Below are 22,167 nucleotides of genomic sequence, written 5' to 3' on the forward strand. Positions count from 1 at the left end.
TCTATTTTACAAAAAAGCTGCAAAAAATAAACTTTAAGCTTGCCAAAAGCATTCACAGTATATAATTAAAATGTTTCTAATCAAATAATGTATGATAGTTAATCACAGGTTTACTTTTTATAGTTTTAGCCATAATCAATTGTCAATATTAACTTCATCTACTAATAACAAACTAGATATAAAGGGCTCCTAACAGTTCCTCCCTCCAGTGCCCACCCCAAACTATGCCTACATAAGAAGAAAAGAAGAAAGATACTAAAGTTATTTTTAAAAATAAGACTAAGCTTTAAGATTTTAAGGAAATCTTAAATTTCAAGGAAAATATTATTTTTAAATGTTTGTGTGTGCATCTGCGTGTGTGTGTGTTATCTGAAAGTACTGCAACTAGTTGTAATGTTAAATAAATCAAAACTACTAAGTTACACTTGGGATTTAATCAACTTCCCAATTCAGTAACATCAAAAGAAAAGAAGACAACATATGGGATTTTTTATTAATTCTTAGACAAGAAAAAAAGAGAGAAATTCCAGTTAAATTATCTGAAGCAAACAGCTGTTAAGTGAACCCATTCTATTGAATACCTTCCCAACTCCCAATACCAGCTCCCTCCCATTTTCCACTGTGGCCTCTGGAAAGCATATCTGATTATAAACAAGGTCTCTACACCCTAGTCTCTTCAGTCTCTACCTCTGCCTGAACAGAAACCTGACCCCTCACCTAGGAAACTGCTTCCCTTGCAGCCCTCAGGAATGAAAGCTACTCATTCTCCCAGACTCCATATAATTTCCCTTTAGTAGGCAAATCCCCTCTCCCTACTTTGAAGATCAGATCTAGTGGCAATATCACTAACCCATCATCTATCTGTCCAGCCAACAAATACGTACTTAAGTGCCTGTTACATGCCAGGCACTGTGTTAGCTATAGGCTACAGAACAGTAAATCCTCATAAGGGTTAAAATCTAGTGAGACAAATATGAAACATAATTACACTGAGGAGGGGGACAAGGCCTTAAGGCCATGAATGTGAGGGCCAGGACATGCAGGGCCTTGAGGGTCATGTTGAGGACTCTGGATTTTATTCTAAATGCAATCAGAAACCACCGATAGAGTTTCAAGGCTTCATTCCTCCCTGGAGTCATCACTCATCCACTCACATTTAACCAGGATGCTTGTCCTTCAGCTCTACCCAACGCTTTCTGCATCCCAGAAAGCTTCACACCCAAGGCTTCTCAGCTCAACATCCTGGACTCCAGTGACCTCCAGCTCCTCCTCAAGCAGGATTCTCCACTTTTTCCTTGTCCCAAATTACTCCACCTCTGAAAATCAAATTCCAGTATTCCATTCTCAGGCCATAACCTCACCAAGCCTACTCTTCTTCCACTCTATACCTATCATGCCTGTCCTTCAACCTTTAAATTATTATCTGACTAGAAAAAACAAATGAAATATAATCTCATCAGAATAAGTGAAAAGTTACTCCTACTTCCTCCACCCCTACCAAGGCCTGTAGGCTTTTCTACGCCTTCCTCCATGCCCATACCAACATATGTGAACTTATATACACAAATGGAGAGATGCTTGTTTTGATTACAAAAAGGGAATCATACCTAATACAAAATTCTGTGACTTTTTTTACCCTAAAAATAAAAATCATGCACAAATCTCAGGCCAGTAGATATAGACTGAATTCATTCTTTAAAGTGCTGCACAATGTTCCAGGTACAGATACTGCCCGGGATCCCCCTCCAACGTGAACTTCACTTGTTTCTGCAACAAACTTGCTGACCCCAGAAAACCTCGAAGGAGACTCTTCAGTGGAGTAAAGTGCCTCCATTACTGGTAGTTGGAAAAACACTGATACTTGTGACTGAAAAAGTCTGGGAGCAGAATGGCTGCTCATAGCACCGCAGCGGAGGGTAAGAGGTCTCAGGCCCATGAGTATTAAAGCCATCATGCCTTAGTTTGATACTGCCCCAGAAATGCGCAAGGCAGGCTACTGGCAGGTACTGAGGGAAACACAACCATGAGCAGGCAAGGAAAATTAAAACTCACTTACGGCTCTCGCTCTCGGAAAGAAAGATGGCCAACACAATAGAAACAGGAGATGCCTACTGAGGTAGAACCAATGGAAGAAACAAGAGAATTTTAATGAAAATAGAACGGAATTACAGTGCTGAAAAACAAAAAAACGAAAAAAAACCCCAACACTTTCGGGAACTAAAAATCAATCGTGACTTCTTATTTAGAAATTCAGTACCCAACAGAAGAAGAGAATGACTGCCCTTGAGAACCATGTAAGTGGTTAGAAAAATCAGGTGGAAGAAATACCTCACAAGAAACCCAGTGACAGATACCCTGAGGGAAAAGGTAAGCTGCGTGGAGGTCAGATCCAGGAGACAAATCAAGGAAGAGGAAAGGAACATGTGGAGAGGTAATAATCCCATAAATAATGGAAGGAAACTTTTAGAACTTAAAGTCATGAGGCCCTGAGTATCAAGGATAAAGAGAAGATCCTGCCAGCCTGTTAGTACTGTGGGAACAAGGGCTTTTTGGGATGATGGGAAGTTGGAAGCAAACACTACTTGGGGACTCCAGGGCACTGACTCTGAACCTGACGCTGAGCTTGGTTCACACGCCAGAAGAGCAGAATGTCTGTGCTTAATGTTTCACATGGAAACACTAAGCACAGAGACTGTTACAGTTCTCCTGGCTCCGACAACCTTCCTTTGTTATTCTGTGTCACTAGCATCTGAGTACTAACCTTAGGGACTTTGCAGTAAGTCTTTTCCTTCTACAGTCCAGCTGAAATATTGTGGGGACCAATTTTTAAACGCCATATGCACAAATTACTTTGATAAAAATTAAAAATATAAAAAAGAGAAAGTATTCATAGATGAAGCAATGCCTGATTGTTAAAATAAACCATTACCTTTATTTATGAAATATACATGAAGGTAGTACGGTCATAGTTAAGAGCAGAGACTCTGGATGCCTGCTACTTAGTAGCTGTGTGACCTTGCGCAAGTTACTTAACTTTTCTGTGTTTTGGTTTCCTGAAGAGTAAATCTAATTAATAGCACCTTTCTCACCAGACATAAAGATTAAATGAATTAATACATGTACTACACTCAGAACTTGGGCACAGACTAGTTAGTACTCAATAAATAACAGCAATGCTGCTGCTGGGCTACTGCCGCTGTCACTGCTTACAACAGGAAAAAAGTATTGTACATAGAACTTTAATTTTGGAGTCAGAAGGCTTGAGTTCAAATGCCAACTTTAAAACCCAAAGAGTTTTATATCACAGCCACAGAAGTTAATCCCTCTATGCTTACATTTTGTCATATCTAAGACAGGAATATGAATACCTCCCTCTTTTAACACCCATCTACCTACCTATTCACAAACATCAACTGAGTATCCATATCAGGTATTATGTGGAGGCTGAAAACAGAATCATAAATAAGATACAGTTCTGCCCTTAAAGAGTTCACAGTCTAGTGGGATATACTCAAGAACCTTAGTTTTCTTTCACGTGAGTATTTCCTAAGGCTGTCTTTGCCTTAGGAGATGAAGAAAGGACCACAAGGGTCAAGCATGTGTTTTAGTACCACAAGTACTATGATTTAAAATTAAAAGCCAACTCTAATATTGTTGGCAATTGTTGGGAAAGAAATGTGGCCAGTTTCTGAAATTACTGTATTTTGCTATTTTAAGAAAAATACTATGAAGCAGCTGGGTCACAGGGAAGTAAGCCCCTGCAGATGATATGGCAGTCTTAGGAGTGAGGGGACCAGAGATAAGCAGGCCCCCATTTCTGGTCAGAAGTGGATAAAACACCTTGGGGGGACTGAGCTCTGTTCATAGGCTGGACTGTGTAGTACACAACTTGCCTCTTTGAACAATCTTTTGAGACCTGAGTGTACTTTGAGTAAACAGCTCTCAAGCCTTTCTCTGAGAGGAGTCACTACTACTTGATCCCTTGTCAATTACATCCATCCCCTTTTAGAGTATCCTGCCTTGACACATAGGGTAGGAGATTACAGAGAACATGTTCTTGGTAGCTCTTCTACGTCATCCCAATAACAAACACTTTATTCTAAAGCTTCCTGGGATTAAGAGTGTTTATTCTGATCATCCCATGGGTAGGGGTGGGACAAGTTATTCCCCTTTAATCGTTCACTTAACTCAGGGGTTTCAGAATATCTACACTAATAATATCAGACAATCACTAACATAAGATGAAGAACAAGAGACTATGAATTTATAGGAGAGCCTAAATGCCTATTCTTTATAAAGAAACAATGCATGCCAACATATTTTCACCTGTTACCGTCAGTTGGCATTTAGTAGCCATGACTTAAAATTCTATATTTAAAACCTCACAGGAATTATAATGGCATCTCAGCATATTTGAAACAATATTAAGTACACTGAGACCTTTGGCATCTTTAGAAAGTATGCAATTATATCATTATTAAAAATAATATCCAGAATATTTTCCTTTATTATATTAATATATAAATATACAGTACCATAATGTAAAACAATTATATACATTATTTAAAATCATGTATTTGGCTCATAATTGGCCTAGGTTTATTACAAATTCACTTGAATGGTTGCTACAGTCACAAAGAATGATTCTGGCTTCTTTTGTGTGTGTAAAATATTCCAAAAACCAAAATAAATTAAATAGATATTAATCCAGAGCTAAGTGAAGATTATCCAGCAAAAAAGGAATACTAACATGTATCTTGTTTTAAAGTTTCAACTGGATAATAAATTATGTTTCAAAAATCTTTACATAAAAACCCTAATAGGACCACCCATAAATCATAAAATATAGCAACAGATAGTATATTTATTTTTATCTAATTACTTTTTAGACTCATAGTAAAAACCTATTGCTTATAGAAAATAAATCCAACAATTTACCCAAACATTGTTACATAAGAAGTTTTAAGAAACTGTAAATAATTCTTAATACTCTCATTTTGATTCTCCGACTTTTCAAGACTATGCTGTATTTCTTTCAAACATACTTCCTGATGTTGTGCTTTCTAAATAAAAGAAGAAATAAAGATAATTAATAATGACATTCATATCAAAGGATAGTCATAATATAAAATTTATATACACAATAATTGATTACATGCTTTTTAATTTTTTTAAAGAAAGAATCCTAACATCTGATGTGTTATTAACTTAGAGCTCACTTTTCTTTAAAATCTAGAATAAAGCGCATACATGGTTGATCTCTACTGTGACAGTTTGTTGTAATACACCTTCACTTAGCCCCAAATTATTACATATTTAATATGATTAACTCAAATGGATTTTACTTAAAACTGTCACAACTCAAATGGATTTTACTTAAAACTGTCACAATTTTTGCCATTTTCTTTGCCTAAAAGAATGACTTTTGCTATCTTAAAAACTGATAGAATTCTAGTTTTGATAATATGAATATTTTATGAATATAAATATTTTATTTTTAGAATCTTTTAAAAAATAAAATGAACTCAATATCATAGGTATTCTTCGAGGAAAAAATTTTAAATGTAATGTATTTTTAAAATATTCAGCTGCATATAAATTCCCAAGAGATCTGTTCACTGGAAATACTTTAGATAGACAGGCTGCAAATATCAGCTAGCTTCCAACTAAAATGTAGGCACCTTGAGAAGAAAAATCTTTTATATCCTTCCTATCAGGTGTTCAATGACACCCAATACCCTGTGAAACTGAGCGATGTCCCCAGGGGAAGTGTGGTGGGTGGTATGAAACAACTTGCTAGGCTGAGCTACACAAAGTCACAGAATGAATATAGTGAATCTTTGAGGAACACTGATTTTACTCAACAACTTGGGAGGGAAAAATATTAATACAAACACACATACTGTAAGGTAGAAAGCAAAATATACATGGAGTTTAGTATAATATATAAGACTCCAAAGACATTTCAGGCTTCTTGGTCTGAGGTAAGTTACTGAGGGTCACCCTTGGGTCTGTGCAAGCACTCCGCCCTCCCCCGGAGCACCTGGGCAGAAAATCTGTAGAGGCCTGCCACTGTGGGCAGGGCACCCTAGAAGACACCAGCATACAATTAACTATGAGACAGCCTCTCAGGGTGCTTACAGTTCAGATGGAGCTAAGGCTTGTATACAAAACAAATACTGAATTGCCAACTAAACTGCCCCCTGGAAGGGAAAGAACTCATAAAGCCATTTTTCAGCAATGTCTAAATCTATGGTTAGAATTCTAGTTTTTTACTACTGTAAAAATGATCAGGTTTAACAAAACATCAGATCTTAAATCTACCTATTTTAGCAGCTTTAATATTCCCAAGTACTGGGAATATTATAGCAAACACACCTCATCTTAATACTTATTTTATTTTTTCAGAAGTTTCAATTACACAAAGAATGTCACACATATTTTACAACAGAAAGTCTGACAGTGAGTTTAAAAAAAAGTTTTGAAATAAAGGGAAGGCCTGTGCTAAATTAAAGATGAGAAATGTTTTGTTCTGATTAAATTGCCATGGAACTTTTGATGGCAATAAAATTAAAATATTGCACGTCAAAACTCATTTAACTTTTGAACCTTTCAGGTTTTCAATGATTTAGATGCTTGGGAATGAAAAAACAGTTTTCATGGAGACTGGCTCCTAGAAAAAATAAAGTATTATTTCCTGTGTCACTGTTAAGTAGATAGTTTTCAAGTAATTCAGTCACAACTAGTGCCACCTTTCACAGTTTGTTATGCCATCTGTTTCATGAATAGTTAGGAAGAAACATTAGAAGACTAATTAAACACAGCCAATTTGGTATTCTCATCTCATGGCTGAGTGGACCAAAGCATCCACTTCACATGCAGATATAAAATGTTTACTTAACACCAACTTATAACTTTCTAAAATATAATATACATTATTTAAGACATATCAAAATCTAACTCATAATAATAGTGTTTATCTTAAAAACTGAAAAATTCATATTAAAAAGAAAATAAGTCAATGATATCTGTAACTTTCATCAAGCATTTGTCATGTAAAAGTAATATGCAGGGAAAGGGCCTGATGAGACTTCGGGGGAAATGTAATAGATGCTACCAAGGATACAGGATAATAATTCTTTTCCCAAATGCTGACTTTTTTTTTTTTTTTTTTTTTTTTGCGGTACATGGGCTTCTCACTGTTGTGGCCTCTCCCATTGCGGAGCACAGGCTCCGGACGCGCAGGCTCAGCGGCCATGGCTCACGGGCCCAGCCGCTCAGCGGCATGTGGGATCTTCCTGGACCGGGGCACGAACCCGTGTCCCCTGCATCGGCAGGCAGACTCTCAACCACTGCGCCACCAGGGAAGCCCCCATTTTTATTTTTTATGATTTATATTATTTGTTATTTTTAATACTATCAGTAAAGCAATAGCCTTGATTCCCCTCTTTGTATTTTAATTGTTTATAACTAAACTCCATGGTAAGAATGTTAATGCTAACTTATTTTTAATGAAAATACATTAAGCCATACTAATACTTACACTGTTCATTTTGCAAATAAGTTGATTTTGTTCTTCATTTTTCTTTCTAAGCTCAGTTTCCAGATCTAATATTTTAATTTGTAAAGCCCTTTCTCTAGATGACATTTTCTCTATTTCTTCAGAAACCTGTAATTTTAATTAAAAGAAAAAACTAAATGTGCTTTCTTTAAGATATGATTTAAAGCCTTGACATAGTTTTACTGTATCGCTTCTTTCCAAACAGGTATTATTTGGATATTAGACAATTTAATTAGAAAGTGTTTAAAGATGTTCTATCTTGACAAATGCATAGTGTAAGCATGTATTCTCCTCTTTGCTGTGTAAGTACCTGAAAAATTAGCTTGAAGTGGAAGAGGTATACGTATTTGCACTGCTCTGTGACGTTGGTAGGTTTTCCCCAATACTATATTTCTATAACCTGCTGAGACCAATTGCCATGTTTTACAGTATTTATATTTACCATGGTGTCCGGAGTGGTGGTGGGACATATAAAGTCCACAACCAACGCTGATTATAGACTTGGATGGACAGAATTGGGGGCAGGGTAGGTGATATTTACACCACACACACACACACACACACACACACACACACACACACACACACACACACGATTGGTTTTTCATTCATTCACTTCCAAAATGTTCTGAATTTGAGTTTTCATATTCCTCCGATGGCTTATTTTAGCAAAAAGTCTAGCTTAGCTACATTCATCCAAGGATTCAGATACTTGGGAGCCTATTTTCAGGAATGCTGGGTTGGATCCCTAAGAATGACAGTGGACGCAGGGACTAGTTGAGGAGCAAGGAGCTAGTAGAAAGGACTGTCTTCTAATCTCACTCCCATGGACTAAGTTCTAAGTTATTATAAAGTTATTTACAAAGACTTCTTGTGCACAAATTCCAAGGATGATTGTGAGCATAGCAGGATTTGAAGCTGTGGGAGAAAGGGCCCTCAGGACAAGTATCTGTGTCCTTTACAACGTCCAGCAGTGTAGACAATGGTGACAGTGCAGTGATGGCACTCCTCATGTGGCAGGAACTAAAGACAACCCCATATTCCACTGCAGCAGGAAAGAAAGGAGAGGGCAGACACATCTCTGGGGACTGAACTCTTGTGAGAAGGAATCTGAGAGCACCTAGCATTTCCAAAGTCCATTTAGTCTGAACCCAGGATAAAGTCACTTCTTATTTTCCTCCCAAAGTTTGGGACTGAGAAATCTGGATTACACATCTATCATTGGCAGTACATTTTACTACTTAGCTTTCATTCAATGATGGGTCTTTCAAAGTCAATTTAAATTGCTTTCCTGGAGTTAAAAAAAAAAATCAAAATATATCTATATGACACTTACGATTTAAGAGCCACATTTCAAGGATATCAGATGTTATCTCACCCTTATGGAACTGCCTTTAACAGGCTTGGGAAAGACCATGGGTGGAAGAGAGTCTAGAGAGATAGATTCAAAATTTGGTGTTGGACATGTTAAGTTTGAGATGCCTATGTTAAGTGGAGATGTCAAATAAAGTAGCAGAATATATGAATTTAGATGTCAGGATAGAGAAAAGTCTGGGGCGGAGATATACTTCTGAGAGTCATCAGGGTATAGACAATCTCCTTTTGGCGTCATTCAATCCTATCAGGAAATTCATCATCCCCATTTTATCAATTAAAAAACTAAAGTTTAGAAAGTAGCTTGCCCTGGGTGAGGGTATAATGTGTCAGAGCCAGAATTCAAATCTACTTCTTATGGATTCCAAAGCCCACCTTGTGTCTTTCAAGATTACATTTTCAAATCACTTGAAAAATTTACCTCTTCTTTGAGATCTTCCTGAATCATTTTCCCCTCCTCTCCAGGTTGAACTAACCACACCCCCTTGGTGTACCTTGTATCTTCCCTGCATTGTAGCACCTACTTGCTGGATGACATTTGTTTGTTCACATGTTATCTCCCTACTGGACTGTGAGTGTCCTGAGAGCTGAGGCCAGGTCTTACTCATCTTTGCATCATAAGCACTAGCAGAATGCTTGACAGACAGTGAGATATTTATTAAATGCTATCCAGCTGGATTTAACCGGAAATTAATTCTTGTCTATATTTATTTATACAACAACATTTGCCAAAAGAAAAGGGAGTTGAGCTTTATAGCTCACTGAATCCTAATCAAAACCAAAAGGTTCAATAATTTGCATATTTGCTGTGGCTTCATTTTTTAAAAAAGAGGGGGGACTTCTTTAAAGTGTTTTCCATCTCGGCCCTTTACCCTGCCACATCATCGTTTATTTAGTGAAGTAACTCTGGACCAGTAATCTATCTGTTTAGCTCCAAAAGGGAAAAGCAGGTAAAAAACAAAAATGTAATTGCTCCCTTCACCCTGTCATCAGGATAAAAACAATAACTGTAGGTTTGGCAAGATGAGATACTGTCTGTTTCAAAAGATGACTCTTTGGTAAACTAATTAAAAAGTTTCTGAATAAAGGCCATCTGTACCTTTCGTCTTCCTTCTTCTAAAGCAGCTTCCAGCTGTCTGGCCAATGCTCTATATTCTGCAGATTTCTCTTTAAACTCAAGATTGGTACGCTTAAGACATCCTTCTTGGTTTGCCAGCTTCTTTTCAAGCTCTTTATTTTCTGCATCCATCTGTTCTAATTTTCTTTTTACAGAAGACATATATTTTAAAATTATAGTGTGTAGAAAAAAAGGTAACACCAATTTTAAGTCAATTTAATACTTACTGTTTAAGGTTTTCACATTTCAACTGAATAAGATAACTTTCCTCTTCCAGGGAAAGCTTTGTCAAAAGATCATGATTTTCATCAACCTAAAGGAGAAAAATGTTTTCTTGGTTATTTTCTTTATAATCAACTTCCAAAGAAATCTATATAGTTTATCATTAGAACAATTATAAAAAAGAAGAAGGTATAAATATTATTATTACTCCTATACAGAGAGACACCAAGAAATATTACATTGTTAAAACACAAGTTCTTAAATTCCTGGTTAATTTTCAAAAAACTACGTTGCCTCATGGAAAATCTACGAAAAATTTTACTGAAAGACGGCAATTAAAACATTCTGAGTAATGTTTTATTGAAAAAGAACATTTATTAAGTAAATGTGAAGATTTTAAACAGTAATCTCCTATTGTTGGATACTTAGGGTTACTCTTACAGTTTTCTGTTTCACTTACAGATAGTGATTAATAATTGAATATCTGTGAAGTTGTAACTGAGTACAAACTATATTTGTGAGAAGCAAAATAAAATAGATAAGCATATCAACCAAAGACACACCTGCCCATGCCAAGACAGAATATTCTTCCCATTGCTTCAAAAGCTATATTTAAATAGTTTAAGATGTTTTGAAAAATAAAAATAGAATTTTTCTCATAATTTCAATTAGTAATTTAGGTTATCTATGTGATCTGACATTTTTCTAGAAAGATCTCTTTTCAGGAACTTAAACTCAGCAAAGTTTTGTTTGCCTGTTTTTAAAAACAGGATGCATTTCAATATTAAATCCAGATTACATTTGAAAGATAGACAGGGAATTCTTCCTAAAATTATTCTGCAAATAAAGAAAAAGACTTGCCACCACCTTTGGACAAGGTTCTTTGAAAAATAATTAATTAAAAAATATTTATTAAGTGTTTACTATGTGTTAGGCATTGAGTTAAGAGATGGCTGTATGGCACCCACGATCTCTCTTCTGATGGAGTAAAAAAAGTATATGTTGAAAAAAATAATTGAGAATAATACAAATAAACTTGGTACATAATTCTAATTGAAATAAATTCTAATTTTTGTAAGGTAAAATACAATAATTTACCTTATCCTAACATCAAAAAATACACATGTAAACATAGCTTTGTTCCTTCGCTCATGCTATTACTATGAACTCAAATGTCTAAACACAGATTTGTATGAATAAACTAAATCAGCAATTTTAATTACCAATTTTTTAAAAAATAGCTTGAAAATAATATAGTATTTGCATGAAACTGACCTTTTATCAACTTATTTAGATGAGAGTAAAATAATCACCCCCTGACATGAGTGCCCTCAACTGGTGAAATTATTCCAAAGCATTTAACACATCTAGCAAAAATCAAAATGATGGCTGGACACCTGGCCCTGAAGCTCCCTAATGGCGTGTGCTTGGTCTGCACATTTCCCCTTGTGGTGCTGCAGACTCTCCTGACGCTCGTGAAGCCTCTGTTCTGCTGCTGTCAAGGAACCGCGGTCGTGCTCTAACTCCTTCAGATGAGACTCCATCTGGCCTCTCACCTGAGTTGTAGCATTAGGGAAATAAGTGCAAGATCACACATTCAGCATTAACGTTTTTACTATCTTAAATACTAGATACGCTTGTAATATAGTAAATGTTTTGGGTATAATAGTTTTTTAAAAAAGATTTAACCAAATAAATAAGAATAAACTTTAAGTTAGACTCTGCTAAATAAGAATGTATAACTCAAAAGTGGGCTGGACTTCAATTAGTTTCCAAAAAGTTTGCTGAATAAACGACTATGGTAATATTAGCTTGCAGGGAGACTGTTTAAATTACTTAGGAAAGTAAACTTTTTTGAATTCTGTCATTTATATTCAAGTATAGATATTACTAAGAAAGCTGGTATGGTAGTTTTCTGCTGTCCAGCCATCAGTCTAAAGTAACTTTAGACTTTCTGTCATTCGATCTGGTAACTCAGATATTTCAATTAGAGCAGCCTTGCTGTGCTCAGCTTAGTCCAAATCAGTGAGTTTACTGTATATAAATTCAAAATAGCTAATATCATCAGTACTCAGTAGACTATAATTTGATCATTAATGTTATATGTTACTAAGAACAAATCTAACTGTATCTATATTAATCTCTTTGGCTGCTGCAATTTTTCACCGTGGCACTTTTGTGGAGATGTGACAAGAAGCAGCCCTAAAAAAATGCTTGTACTGCTAGTTAAAAAAAAAATAACAAGACATAGGGCACTTAGGATGTTCACAGGGAGGGAAAACAACAGCTAGACTCTTGGAAACACACGAGCTGCTGTGCAACATCTGGCATTCTTGATCACAAAAGATAAAAGTAGAACAAAGCCTACCTCTGGGTCCCCAAACATCTAAGAGCCCATGAGAAAACCAGGAGACTTAAAATAGTAGGAAAGAAAAAGGAAGCATTTCATTAGAAAAAAAAAAAAAAATGGCTCGTCTGATTTAATACCAGTAAGAAAACTGTGACCTCACAGTAATTGAAAACCACAGGCTCCTGCCCCATTGGCCTTTTGAATAGGTTTTTTAAATAGACATTTATTTAGAGTGCTGCCTACAAAAGAGGAGACATTTGCATTGGTATGTCTCATAAGAAAACATGATCAAGAGGTATGAAATGATTTCTTCTCTGCTCTGCTAAAAATAGGTGAAAAGTATTAATTCTAAGTAGTAAGTTGCACATTTGATAGGCTACCTTTATCTCTTTTAACCAGCAGAATATCTGCTCTGGCTGACCTCTTCTTCACATTGGTGCCTCACTCAGACTTCTCAATTCCAAGATGTGGGGACGACCCAGAGACAGTCACCTTATTACACTCAGTTGGAAGTGACCAGTAACATCCCATGATGTCCCCAGCTGGGAGTCAGGGGAGTCAGCGTCCCACAACTTTTGCTGCTTCCTTACCAAAACAACGTGAAAAGACCCAAAAAGGGATGCAGTTTCATTTAAAAACTTAAAAATATTCACAAAAACATCATAACTTGCCAACACTGAACTTCCCCTCATTCTTTTGCAATAGGGTGAAAAAAAAAAGTAAATGATGTTGGGCTTTTTAATGTTATTTTTCTTCCATAAAAGCATTTAGCAGAGAATATTTACTTTGCTTTTTTACACAAGAGATTTACTACCAGAATAAAAAGGTAAGATTAAAAATGAAAGGTATTCAACTTTGCATGAAGCTCAGTGATAACCATTTTTTCTGCTACTTAAGTTTGATCTTGTATCAGAAAAATTAAACATTTATGTTATTTTCCAAATATTTAGGAAAAACTAAAAAAAAACATTCACACAAACAAACATTTCAAGCCTGGACGAAACTTCATGTCCTTAGAAAACAAACTGCCACAGAAATCGAGAACAGATAATTTCTAGGTCTAAACTAAAGAAAATGACCAAAATTAAAGAATTTATATAAAATTCATAAAGTACAAAACATACATAAAACATTATTTTATTGTTTAAAATGTCAAACTTACCTTCTTTAATTTTTTATTTTTGTTTTTTGTTATTAGGTTATTCTCTTGTAGCAAACTTTCACATCTGCTTTCCACCATTTCAGCTGCTTCTTGCAACTTCTGTATCTGAAAATAAAATATATTATTAGAGTAAGATGCAATTATTTTATTATTAGGACCACTGTATGAAATAAAAAGCTAAGAAATTGAATTTAAATTTTAAAATTTCAATTTTAAACCCATTATCATTTTCCTATTAATACTCTCCGCATGTTTATCTAATGTTATTCCTTCTTTAAATACAGGAATCACTCAGTGCTCTACTCTAATCCACAATCCTTTTATGATTTACCTGTCTTTTCCCATCAATACGTCTAGAATCTTCACCTGAGCTCTGAATATTAGAGAGAGATCCTCATTTGCAGGTCCACGTCACTTTAAAGAATCAGTCTCTGTTCCAAACTAGCTCCCAAACAAATTATTTCACACTCCGAATCAAAATCTGCTCAAAAAATATCTGAGCACTTTATACAAGGCCCAGAGTCAAGAATATGGTAACTCATCTACAGTATTCTCGATGGGGCATTAAACCAGAACAACCTGCTGGAAGACCCAGATGACATTCCCAGTAACGCATTGCACAGTCCATCACAGCCTCCATTCTTACCTCCAGCTGGGATGATGGCAATATTCTAACTGGATGTCTCAACTCCAATTTCCTATCTAAACCATTGGGATGGAGTGCTTCCTACTTACCTACATTATGCCCCTCCTTAAGTTTTAACCTTTAGTTCATTATTCTTCAATTCAAACACTCTCTTCCAAGAAAATCAAGCTCTTTACTGACAGTTTGTTACCCATCACTCAAGGACCTACATAAGTCCCATCTTTCAAATGAAGTTTTTCTTAAACTTTCTAATACTTAAGCTTTTCTATAAATTACCAATTAACACACTCTCTATTCCATACATATTGTCATCTGTTCTTTTCCAGGTCTTTCATGTGAGTAAATCTGAATTATACTTTATTTATTTGGAAAGAGGAAATATTGTGCTTTAATGACCCTTGAAGGGAGTCATTATTCTAAATCAATACCATTAAAAATACAAGATGACAGGGCTTCCCTGGTGGCGCAGTGCTTGAGAGTCCGCCTGCCAATGCAGGAGACGCGGGTTCGTGCCCCGTTTCGGGAAGATCCCACATGCCGCGGAGCGGCTGGGCCCGTGAGCCATGGCCGCTGAGCCTGCGCGTCCGGAGCCTGTGCTCCGCAAATGGGAGAGGCCACAACAGTGAGAGGCCCGCATAACGCAAGAAAAAAAAAAAAAAAAACAAGATGACAAATATAACCAAAATTAACTAACAGGATTATTATAGGTTCACATTATACCTATGTAATTAATTTTAGATCTACTTTTAGGGATAACCAATATAAACACAGGATATTTAAATCAGGAATCAGCAGAATCATCATTTTATAAAAGTATTTGGGACCTTAAGAAATATTTGGGATATATCACATTTTATCACAAATAATAACTCCACCTTTCTTCAGTTCTGCTTTTTTAGATCATAAACAAATGCAGTGTTTTAAATTATCTACCAAATTTAACAAACATTAAAATAAATGCAATGATCACCTGAGTTTTATAAACTTCAATAAGGGTTTTCTGTTGTTTTTCTACTTCTTGCAATTCTAAGAGCTCATTTTCAACAGAGGCAATCTCGTCCTTCAAAGCAGCTAGTGTAGTCTATTAAGGAATATATAAATAGATTTTATAAATCATTAGAATTCATTTGTACTCCAGTGCTATAGCATTAAAAAACATAACTCATTTATCAATGAAGCTAATAAAATAATAATTTCTGATTGCATATAATTACCATCTAACATTAGGAATTTCAGGTAGTAATATTTATGAGCAACTTTAATAAGACTTATTCAAGACCTTTTTCTTTTTTTTTTTTTTTGTGGTACATGGGCCTCTCACTGTTGTGGCCTCTCCCGTTGCGGAGCACAGGCTCCGGACGCGCAGGCTCGGCAGCCATGGCTCACGGGCCCAGCCGCTCCGCGGCATGTGGGATCTTCCCGGACCGGGGCACAAACCCGTGTCCTCTGCATCGGCAGGCGGACTCTCAACCACTGTGCCACCAGGGAAGTCCCAAGACCTATTTTTAAACTTTAAAAATTTACTGACGAAAAAGACTTGGAAAATAGAACGACCATGATCCTGGAAGGGAGGGCTCAATACTCTTGACATATCAGTTTTTTTCAAATCAATAAAACTTTACTGTAATTACAACCAAAAGTATAACAGTTGAGGGGAAGAGGAACATGACAAAATTAATTTAAAATTCATATGGAAAAATAAAGAGACTAATAAAAATTTTAAAAGATACTAGAGAATCTCAGTACTTATTAGATATTAAAATGTATAAAGAACTAAAATTATTAAGATACTAACATAATAATATAGAGGTCTGTGGAACAGAAAAAGAAAAATACACTAAGATTATATTTAGTGTATGACAAAGGTTGGATTTTTGAATAAATGGGTAAAATATGGATCACTATATAATGGTAATAAGACAACCATTTATTAGGAAAAAAGCAGATTTAACTATTTGCCTTCAGCAAACATGATTTTTATATTAAACAATTATATATTTATTTTAATGTATTAAATATTCAAAAGTTAAGCTTAAATTTTTTCACAGAAGATCCAGGTAAAATTTGATTTGATTTTAGGATAGCAAAAACCTAACTAAGCATAAAATCAAAAGATGATATCATGAACTGTAAGAGTCTGAGATTTTATCCTCCAAGTTTACCAGTTAGCCTAGCACAGTTTCATGCATGTTAGCAGAAGACACAAGACTCCTGGGTCAGAGTCTTAATTTCTTTATTACTCAAAGCAATAGCAGTAGCCAGATATTAGCATTTGTGTTCGTTTCCAAAGCCCCACTTCCCACAAAGCAACACCAAGAGGGCCAGATGACACCTGTACATGTGGTGGGTTGTATACAGAAGGAACTCTGAGTTTAGGGAACCCAAATCTCTTATAACAGGCAGTAAGCATGCCTTTTGGTAGAAGGAAACATTGTTATCTTCCAAGGATGTTCACTATACAAACACCCTTGAAAAGACAGTCTGTATCTGGATCATAGGCAGTCAGATGTGCAGAAATGTGAGACTCCCAACAGAAGCCGAAAAGGAAAAAAAGATATAATATACACACACACATACAAACACACACATGCATATATATACATACATATGTACATGTACATATATCTCCAAAATTTCATAGCCCCTCAAAAAACTAAAGGGCCTAACAAAATGTGAAAAGAGTAAAAGATTATGACAAAAGATTACTACAGAGAGAGGTCTTATATAATAACTAGGAAAAAAGACATGTAAAGGATAATGAGTAGGTAATTCCAAAAGGCAGAAATGTAAATGATCAACAAATACATGAAAAAATATACTTACTAGTTATTAAAAAATGCTCTAGGCAATGGATAGTCTTCTAGTAGTGTACATAAGAAGCAAAAATCCCTTCCATTGTGAGCTTAATGTACTCTACGTATAGACAGACACAAATAAGGGGTATATAGACAAAAAACAAGAAGTAAAATATATCATACACAAAAGCAAGACAGTAAGGACAAGTTGGGAATGGGCCAGGGAGGCCTCCTGAGAAAGGGACTTTGGAGTAAACACCAAAAGGAAGTATGGCTCTTTCTGTAGAGAAAGGCAATGGTGGGAGAAAGCATGGCCAGTTAGGGGAAAAAAGCAAGAAGGCCAATGTGGCAGAAAGCAAGAAAACAAATGGAAGCGTGGAAGGATATGAGGTCAGAGAGGTAATGGAAAGCCAGATAGTAAAATGCCTTGTAGATATTTACTCTATTAATCAAGGTATCACTGAAGGGTTTTGAGCAGAGCAGTGACATGGTCTGACTTACATTTTCATAGGAACTACTTTACTGCTATACTGAACGCTGACTGTAGGGGCAGGGGCAAGGGCAGAAGCAAAGAGAAGAAGTAGGAAGTCACTATAACAACGAGACATGATGGTAGCTTGAACCAGGATGACAGTGATGCTGGTGAGAAGTGGTCAAATTCTGGATATATTTGAAGTAGATCTAATGACAAACTGGAAGCAGGTGTGAGAGAAAGGAGTCAAGTAACAAAAAGGATGACTGCCATTAACTGAGACAAGGAAAACTGTAGGATGAACCATATTGGGGAATATAGGAACTCTATTTTGGACATGGTAACTTTGAGACACCTATGAAATACCCAAGTGGAGATTTCAAGTAAGCAGTAGAATACATGTCTGGAATTCAGGGGCAAGGTCTAGGCTAGAGATATAAATTTGAGAGCCCCCAGGATATAGATGGTATTTAAATCCCCAAAATTAGATAAGATCACTAATCAAATTTGGAGAGATTTGTTTTAAAATTGCCTAGTACTGGAAAAAGTATAGGGACCCATTTACGATGGGTGACCTGGAAATACATAAAACTAACATTAAGAATGGGTCTTCCTTTTGACCATATAATTCCACTTGCAGAAATTTATCCTAAGAAAATATATATGCAAAAAGATTAAACGTATCCACATTTTTATTTATATTATAACAGCAAAAAAACCCCCAAAAAACTGGAAGTAGTCCAAAATCCCCCAAATTATATATATGCTAAAAGAGTAACTTTACTTATCTTTCAGTTGTGAGATTATAGGTGATTTTTAATTTTTTCCTTTTGTGCTTTTCTGTTTTTCAAACTTTCTATAATGAACAAATAGAACTTTGTAACCTTCCAAATAACTTTTGTTGTTTTTAATAGAGGAGGTCGCTGGGGTCCTAGAAACAGTATCAGCTAGTATCTTCTTCATTTGAAACTAAAATCTAAAATTATTCTAAAATAATTGAAAGTAACAAAATACAACATCTAGACAATTTTACATTGTACATAACATATGCCAAATATGTTTTTCCTTAAACAAAATTCAGAGTTAAAAATACATGTTTCTGAATTATTTATAGAATATAATATGTAAACTTTAACTCAATGATTTTTATATGTAACTTAAAATTAATTCTATTACCATGTAATTAAAAACCAGACTTAAAATTAATGAAATATCCTTCTAATCCCCTCTCTGAAGGATATCAAGGAAATTAAGAAAATAAACATAATAAATAAAATTGCTTCCTCTTCTAGAATAAAATATTTAAAGAATTAATTCAATAAATATTGAATAAGAGCTAACTATATGTCACACCTCCCATGATTATCCTGTGCATACAAAGATGCGAGTTTATGAGGAAAGATTCATCCTAATTGAGAAGACTTTGGGAGGAAGCAGCATTTAAACTGAACTTTAAAGGAAAGGTAGGATTTATATACGGAGAAAAAACGCATTCCAAACTGTAAGAACAGTAAAACTACAGGAATAGAGGAAAACATAAACAAGTTGCAGAAAATCTGGCTAGAGTTCAGGATAACTAGAAGGCTACATTCTCTAGTCTCCCCTGTAACTAGGTGGGGCCATATACCTAAATAAGGAGAAGAGTCGACGGGTATGGAACTTTCAGGAAGTCTCTCTAAAGAGGAGGAGATAGGGAAAAAGGGGGAGATAATTCTTCTTTTGTTTCCCCCCAACCTGTTATTTGAATCTTGGCTATAATGGATGGAGCCCCATCAGCCATTTGAATGGCAGAGTAGAGAGCTAAAAAGTAGCTAGGTTCTCTGATGCCATACTGGTTTTGAACTGCCAATTCTGGCCTTCTTTTCCATAAACAGATTCTTTTCTGTCTTCTATTTTCTGTCCTCCAAAAACAGTATTAAGGAAGTGAAAATGATGCCATCATCTTTAGTCAAGTCTCATCAGGTTACATGTATCTGTGACTAGGAACTCAAATACCCTTTTCCTCAGAATGTATAAAAGCTTCTTCCCCATCTTTACTCTGGGTACACATAAAAACCAATCATCCCTTGGATTTGACTGAGTTGGAAAATTCTTTCCAGTTATGAAGCAGCCAAGAACATACTTTCTGGTTTCAAATGGACCATGCCTGAGGCTATATCCTATTGTAACCGTGACACCTAGAAATAATCTTATGCATTAAAGTTAATGTAATTTTGGATGATTCGCCTAACTGCTAAAATTGGAGAGTAAATAAACTTTTTTAGGTTGAGACAAAGAGACAGTTATTCAACTTCATAAATCTTAGTACTGCTGAAAACAACCTTTACATGTATTTGTATATACAACTATAAACATCTAAATATCTCTATATAAGTATGTGTGCATATATGTGTACATACAGATATACAGATATAGTTTTAGAAGTTACTTACTATAATGATATTCTAAAACTCTGAGAAACATAAAGGAAAAAAATGATACAAGAGCACTACTCTAAACCTGCTGTTATTTCAAGTTACTTCTACCAAGTAGACTAAGTTGTCATTATACTATACATATATACATACACACAAACACATAGTACCTTTAATTTTGTATTCTCAAGATTCAGAGTTTCATTTTCACATTCAATTGAGTGAAGTTTTCTGAGAATTTCTTCGCATGAATTTTTTCCATGGTCTTCCATTTTCTTCAGGTCTTCCAAAAGATTAATAATTTGCCTTTATAAAAGTCATAGAAATTTTCATTCAAACAGTGTGTTTCTGAAATTATTTTTGTAGGGTAGTTTCAAAAGTTACTAGAACTCATACAGCAAAGGAGATAGGAAGCCGTAATCTATATATAAGGTTACTACTACTGAGTAACTGATTAGAAATAATTATCCATTGATGATGCCAATGAAAAATTACACAACATTCTCTTTGCTAGTCAGCAGAACACCTAAACTATGATCCACAGGTAGGTCTGTCTTTCTATCATTCATACATGTGCACACACATACACACAATTTCTGGGAAAAGGTTAAATAAAAGGATCAAGTGAGGCAATAAATAATCTTTAGAAGCAAACCATATACATTAGTTTTCAATGATAAAACTGAAGAAAATATACAGAAAGTAAAACATTCAAAAACAAATATATAGTTATTTATTGTTAGCTTAATAATAAATTACAAAATATAGAATATATGTATTTTTACTTCTCTGGTGGTGCAGTGGTTAAGACTGCATGCTCCCAATGCAGGGGGCCCGGGGTCGATCCCTGGTCAGGGAACTAGATCCCACGTGCATGCTGCAACTAAGAGGCCCGCCCACCACAACTAAGACCCGGTGCAACCAAAAATATAAAATAAAATAAATTAATTTTAAAAATTGCTGTTGTTGCTGATGTTATTGTTAAAAACATTTTTAAAAATATGCTTATATATATATAAATATATTATGCTACATATATAAATTTATATATAAATATATGTAAATACATATATTTATAAAATATGTGCATTTTTTATTTTTCTTTGTTATGCATGTAAGACACTTTAAGGAACAATAATTTGTGAACACCAATGCAGTTTTAATGGGTAATCATTTTTATTGTATTTTTAAAGTAGACTAAGAAAAGTTTATAAATTATAAATAGCAAAAATAGCCAATCATATAGAAAACAGCTTTACCACATGTAATCCATAAGAATCAAAATACAAATTACTCAAGTTGGAAAGAACAGAAAACACTTCTTATGAAACAGTAAAAAGGCTCTAAATTTTTTTTCTTACTTTTTCATTGTTTCGATCTGAACTTCCAATTCAGTTTTTTCTATTACAATTTTCTCATAATGACTTTTCCAGACGTTGGAAGCTGAAACTGTTTCAGACAACTTGGCTTCCTAAAACATACATAAAGTACTCATCTTGTAATTTCATAACACTGGTTTTGTCCAGGGTCCTAAAAACAAATACATTATAAACAAGGAAACACATTCATCCTATAAAGTATGGAACTTTGTTACAGAAAATTTCAGTGTACAAATCTGAACACAGGAAAACTTTAAAGTAAATTTTAATAATGACTTGATAATACTATTACTTTATATGCACATAGTGGCAGTTCCAACTTAACATATTAAGGATGTTGATGGAACTGTTTTCAAAAAATGTTTCATAATTACTGAAGATAATTCCCTTTATATTTACTGAACTCTTGTCTTTCTCCGTCTGACTTATTTCATGTAGCATAATACCCTCCAAGTCTATCCATGTTGTTGCAAATGGCAAAACTTCATTTTTGGGCTTCCCTGGTGGCGCAGTGGTTGAGAGTCTGCCTGCCAATGCAGGGGACACGGGTTCGTGCCCCGGTCCGGGAAGATCCCACATGCCGCGGAGCGGCTGGGCCCGTGAGCCATGGCCGCTGGGCCTGCGCGTCCGGAGCCTGTGCTCCGCAACGGGAGAGGCCACAACACTGAGAGGCCC

The 22,167-nt window shown here is 35.3% G+C and overlaps 1 protein-coding gene across 2 annotated transcripts in view; it reads right to left on the reverse strand.

The window, feature by feature from the left end:
• Positions 1-4,839: 4,839 nt before the first annotated feature.
• ODF2L (outer dense fiber of sperm tails 2 like) overlaps positions 4,840-22,167 on the reverse strand; it is a 29,475-nt gene continuing 12,147 nt past the window's right edge. The window contains exons 7-14 of one of the 2 annotated variants that reach the window (XM_007457241.1): positions 21,475-21,584; positions 20,284-20,419; positions 15,403-15,513; positions 13,787-13,891; positions 10,280-10,365; positions 10,035-10,197; positions 7,544-7,669; positions 4,840-5,063 (exon numbers count right to left, since the gene is read on the reverse strand). In XM_007457241.1, coding sequence (XP_007457303.1) covers positions 4,935-5,063; positions 7,544-7,669; positions 10,035-10,197; positions 10,280-10,365; positions 13,787-13,891; positions 15,403-15,513; positions 20,284-20,419; positions 21,475-21,584 — 966 coding nt within the window. In that variant the 3' untranslated portion in view covers positions 4,840-4,934. The remainder of the gene's footprint in view (positions 5,064-7,543; positions 7,670-10,034; positions 10,198-10,279; positions 10,366-13,786; positions 13,892-15,402; positions 15,514-20,283; positions 20,420-21,474; positions 21,585-22,167) is intronic. The other variant, XM_007457240.1, reaches the window with a different exon arrangement.

Source organism: Lipotes vexillifer, unplaced genomic scaffold, assembly GCF_000442215.2.
Source record: "Lipotes vexillifer unplaced genomic scaffold, Lipotes_vexillifer_v1.1 scaffold250, whole genome shotgun sequence".
In the NCBI taxonomy this organism is placed as follows: Eukaryota; Metazoa; Chordata; class Mammalia; order Artiodactyla; family Lipotidae; genus Lipotes; species Lipotes vexillifer.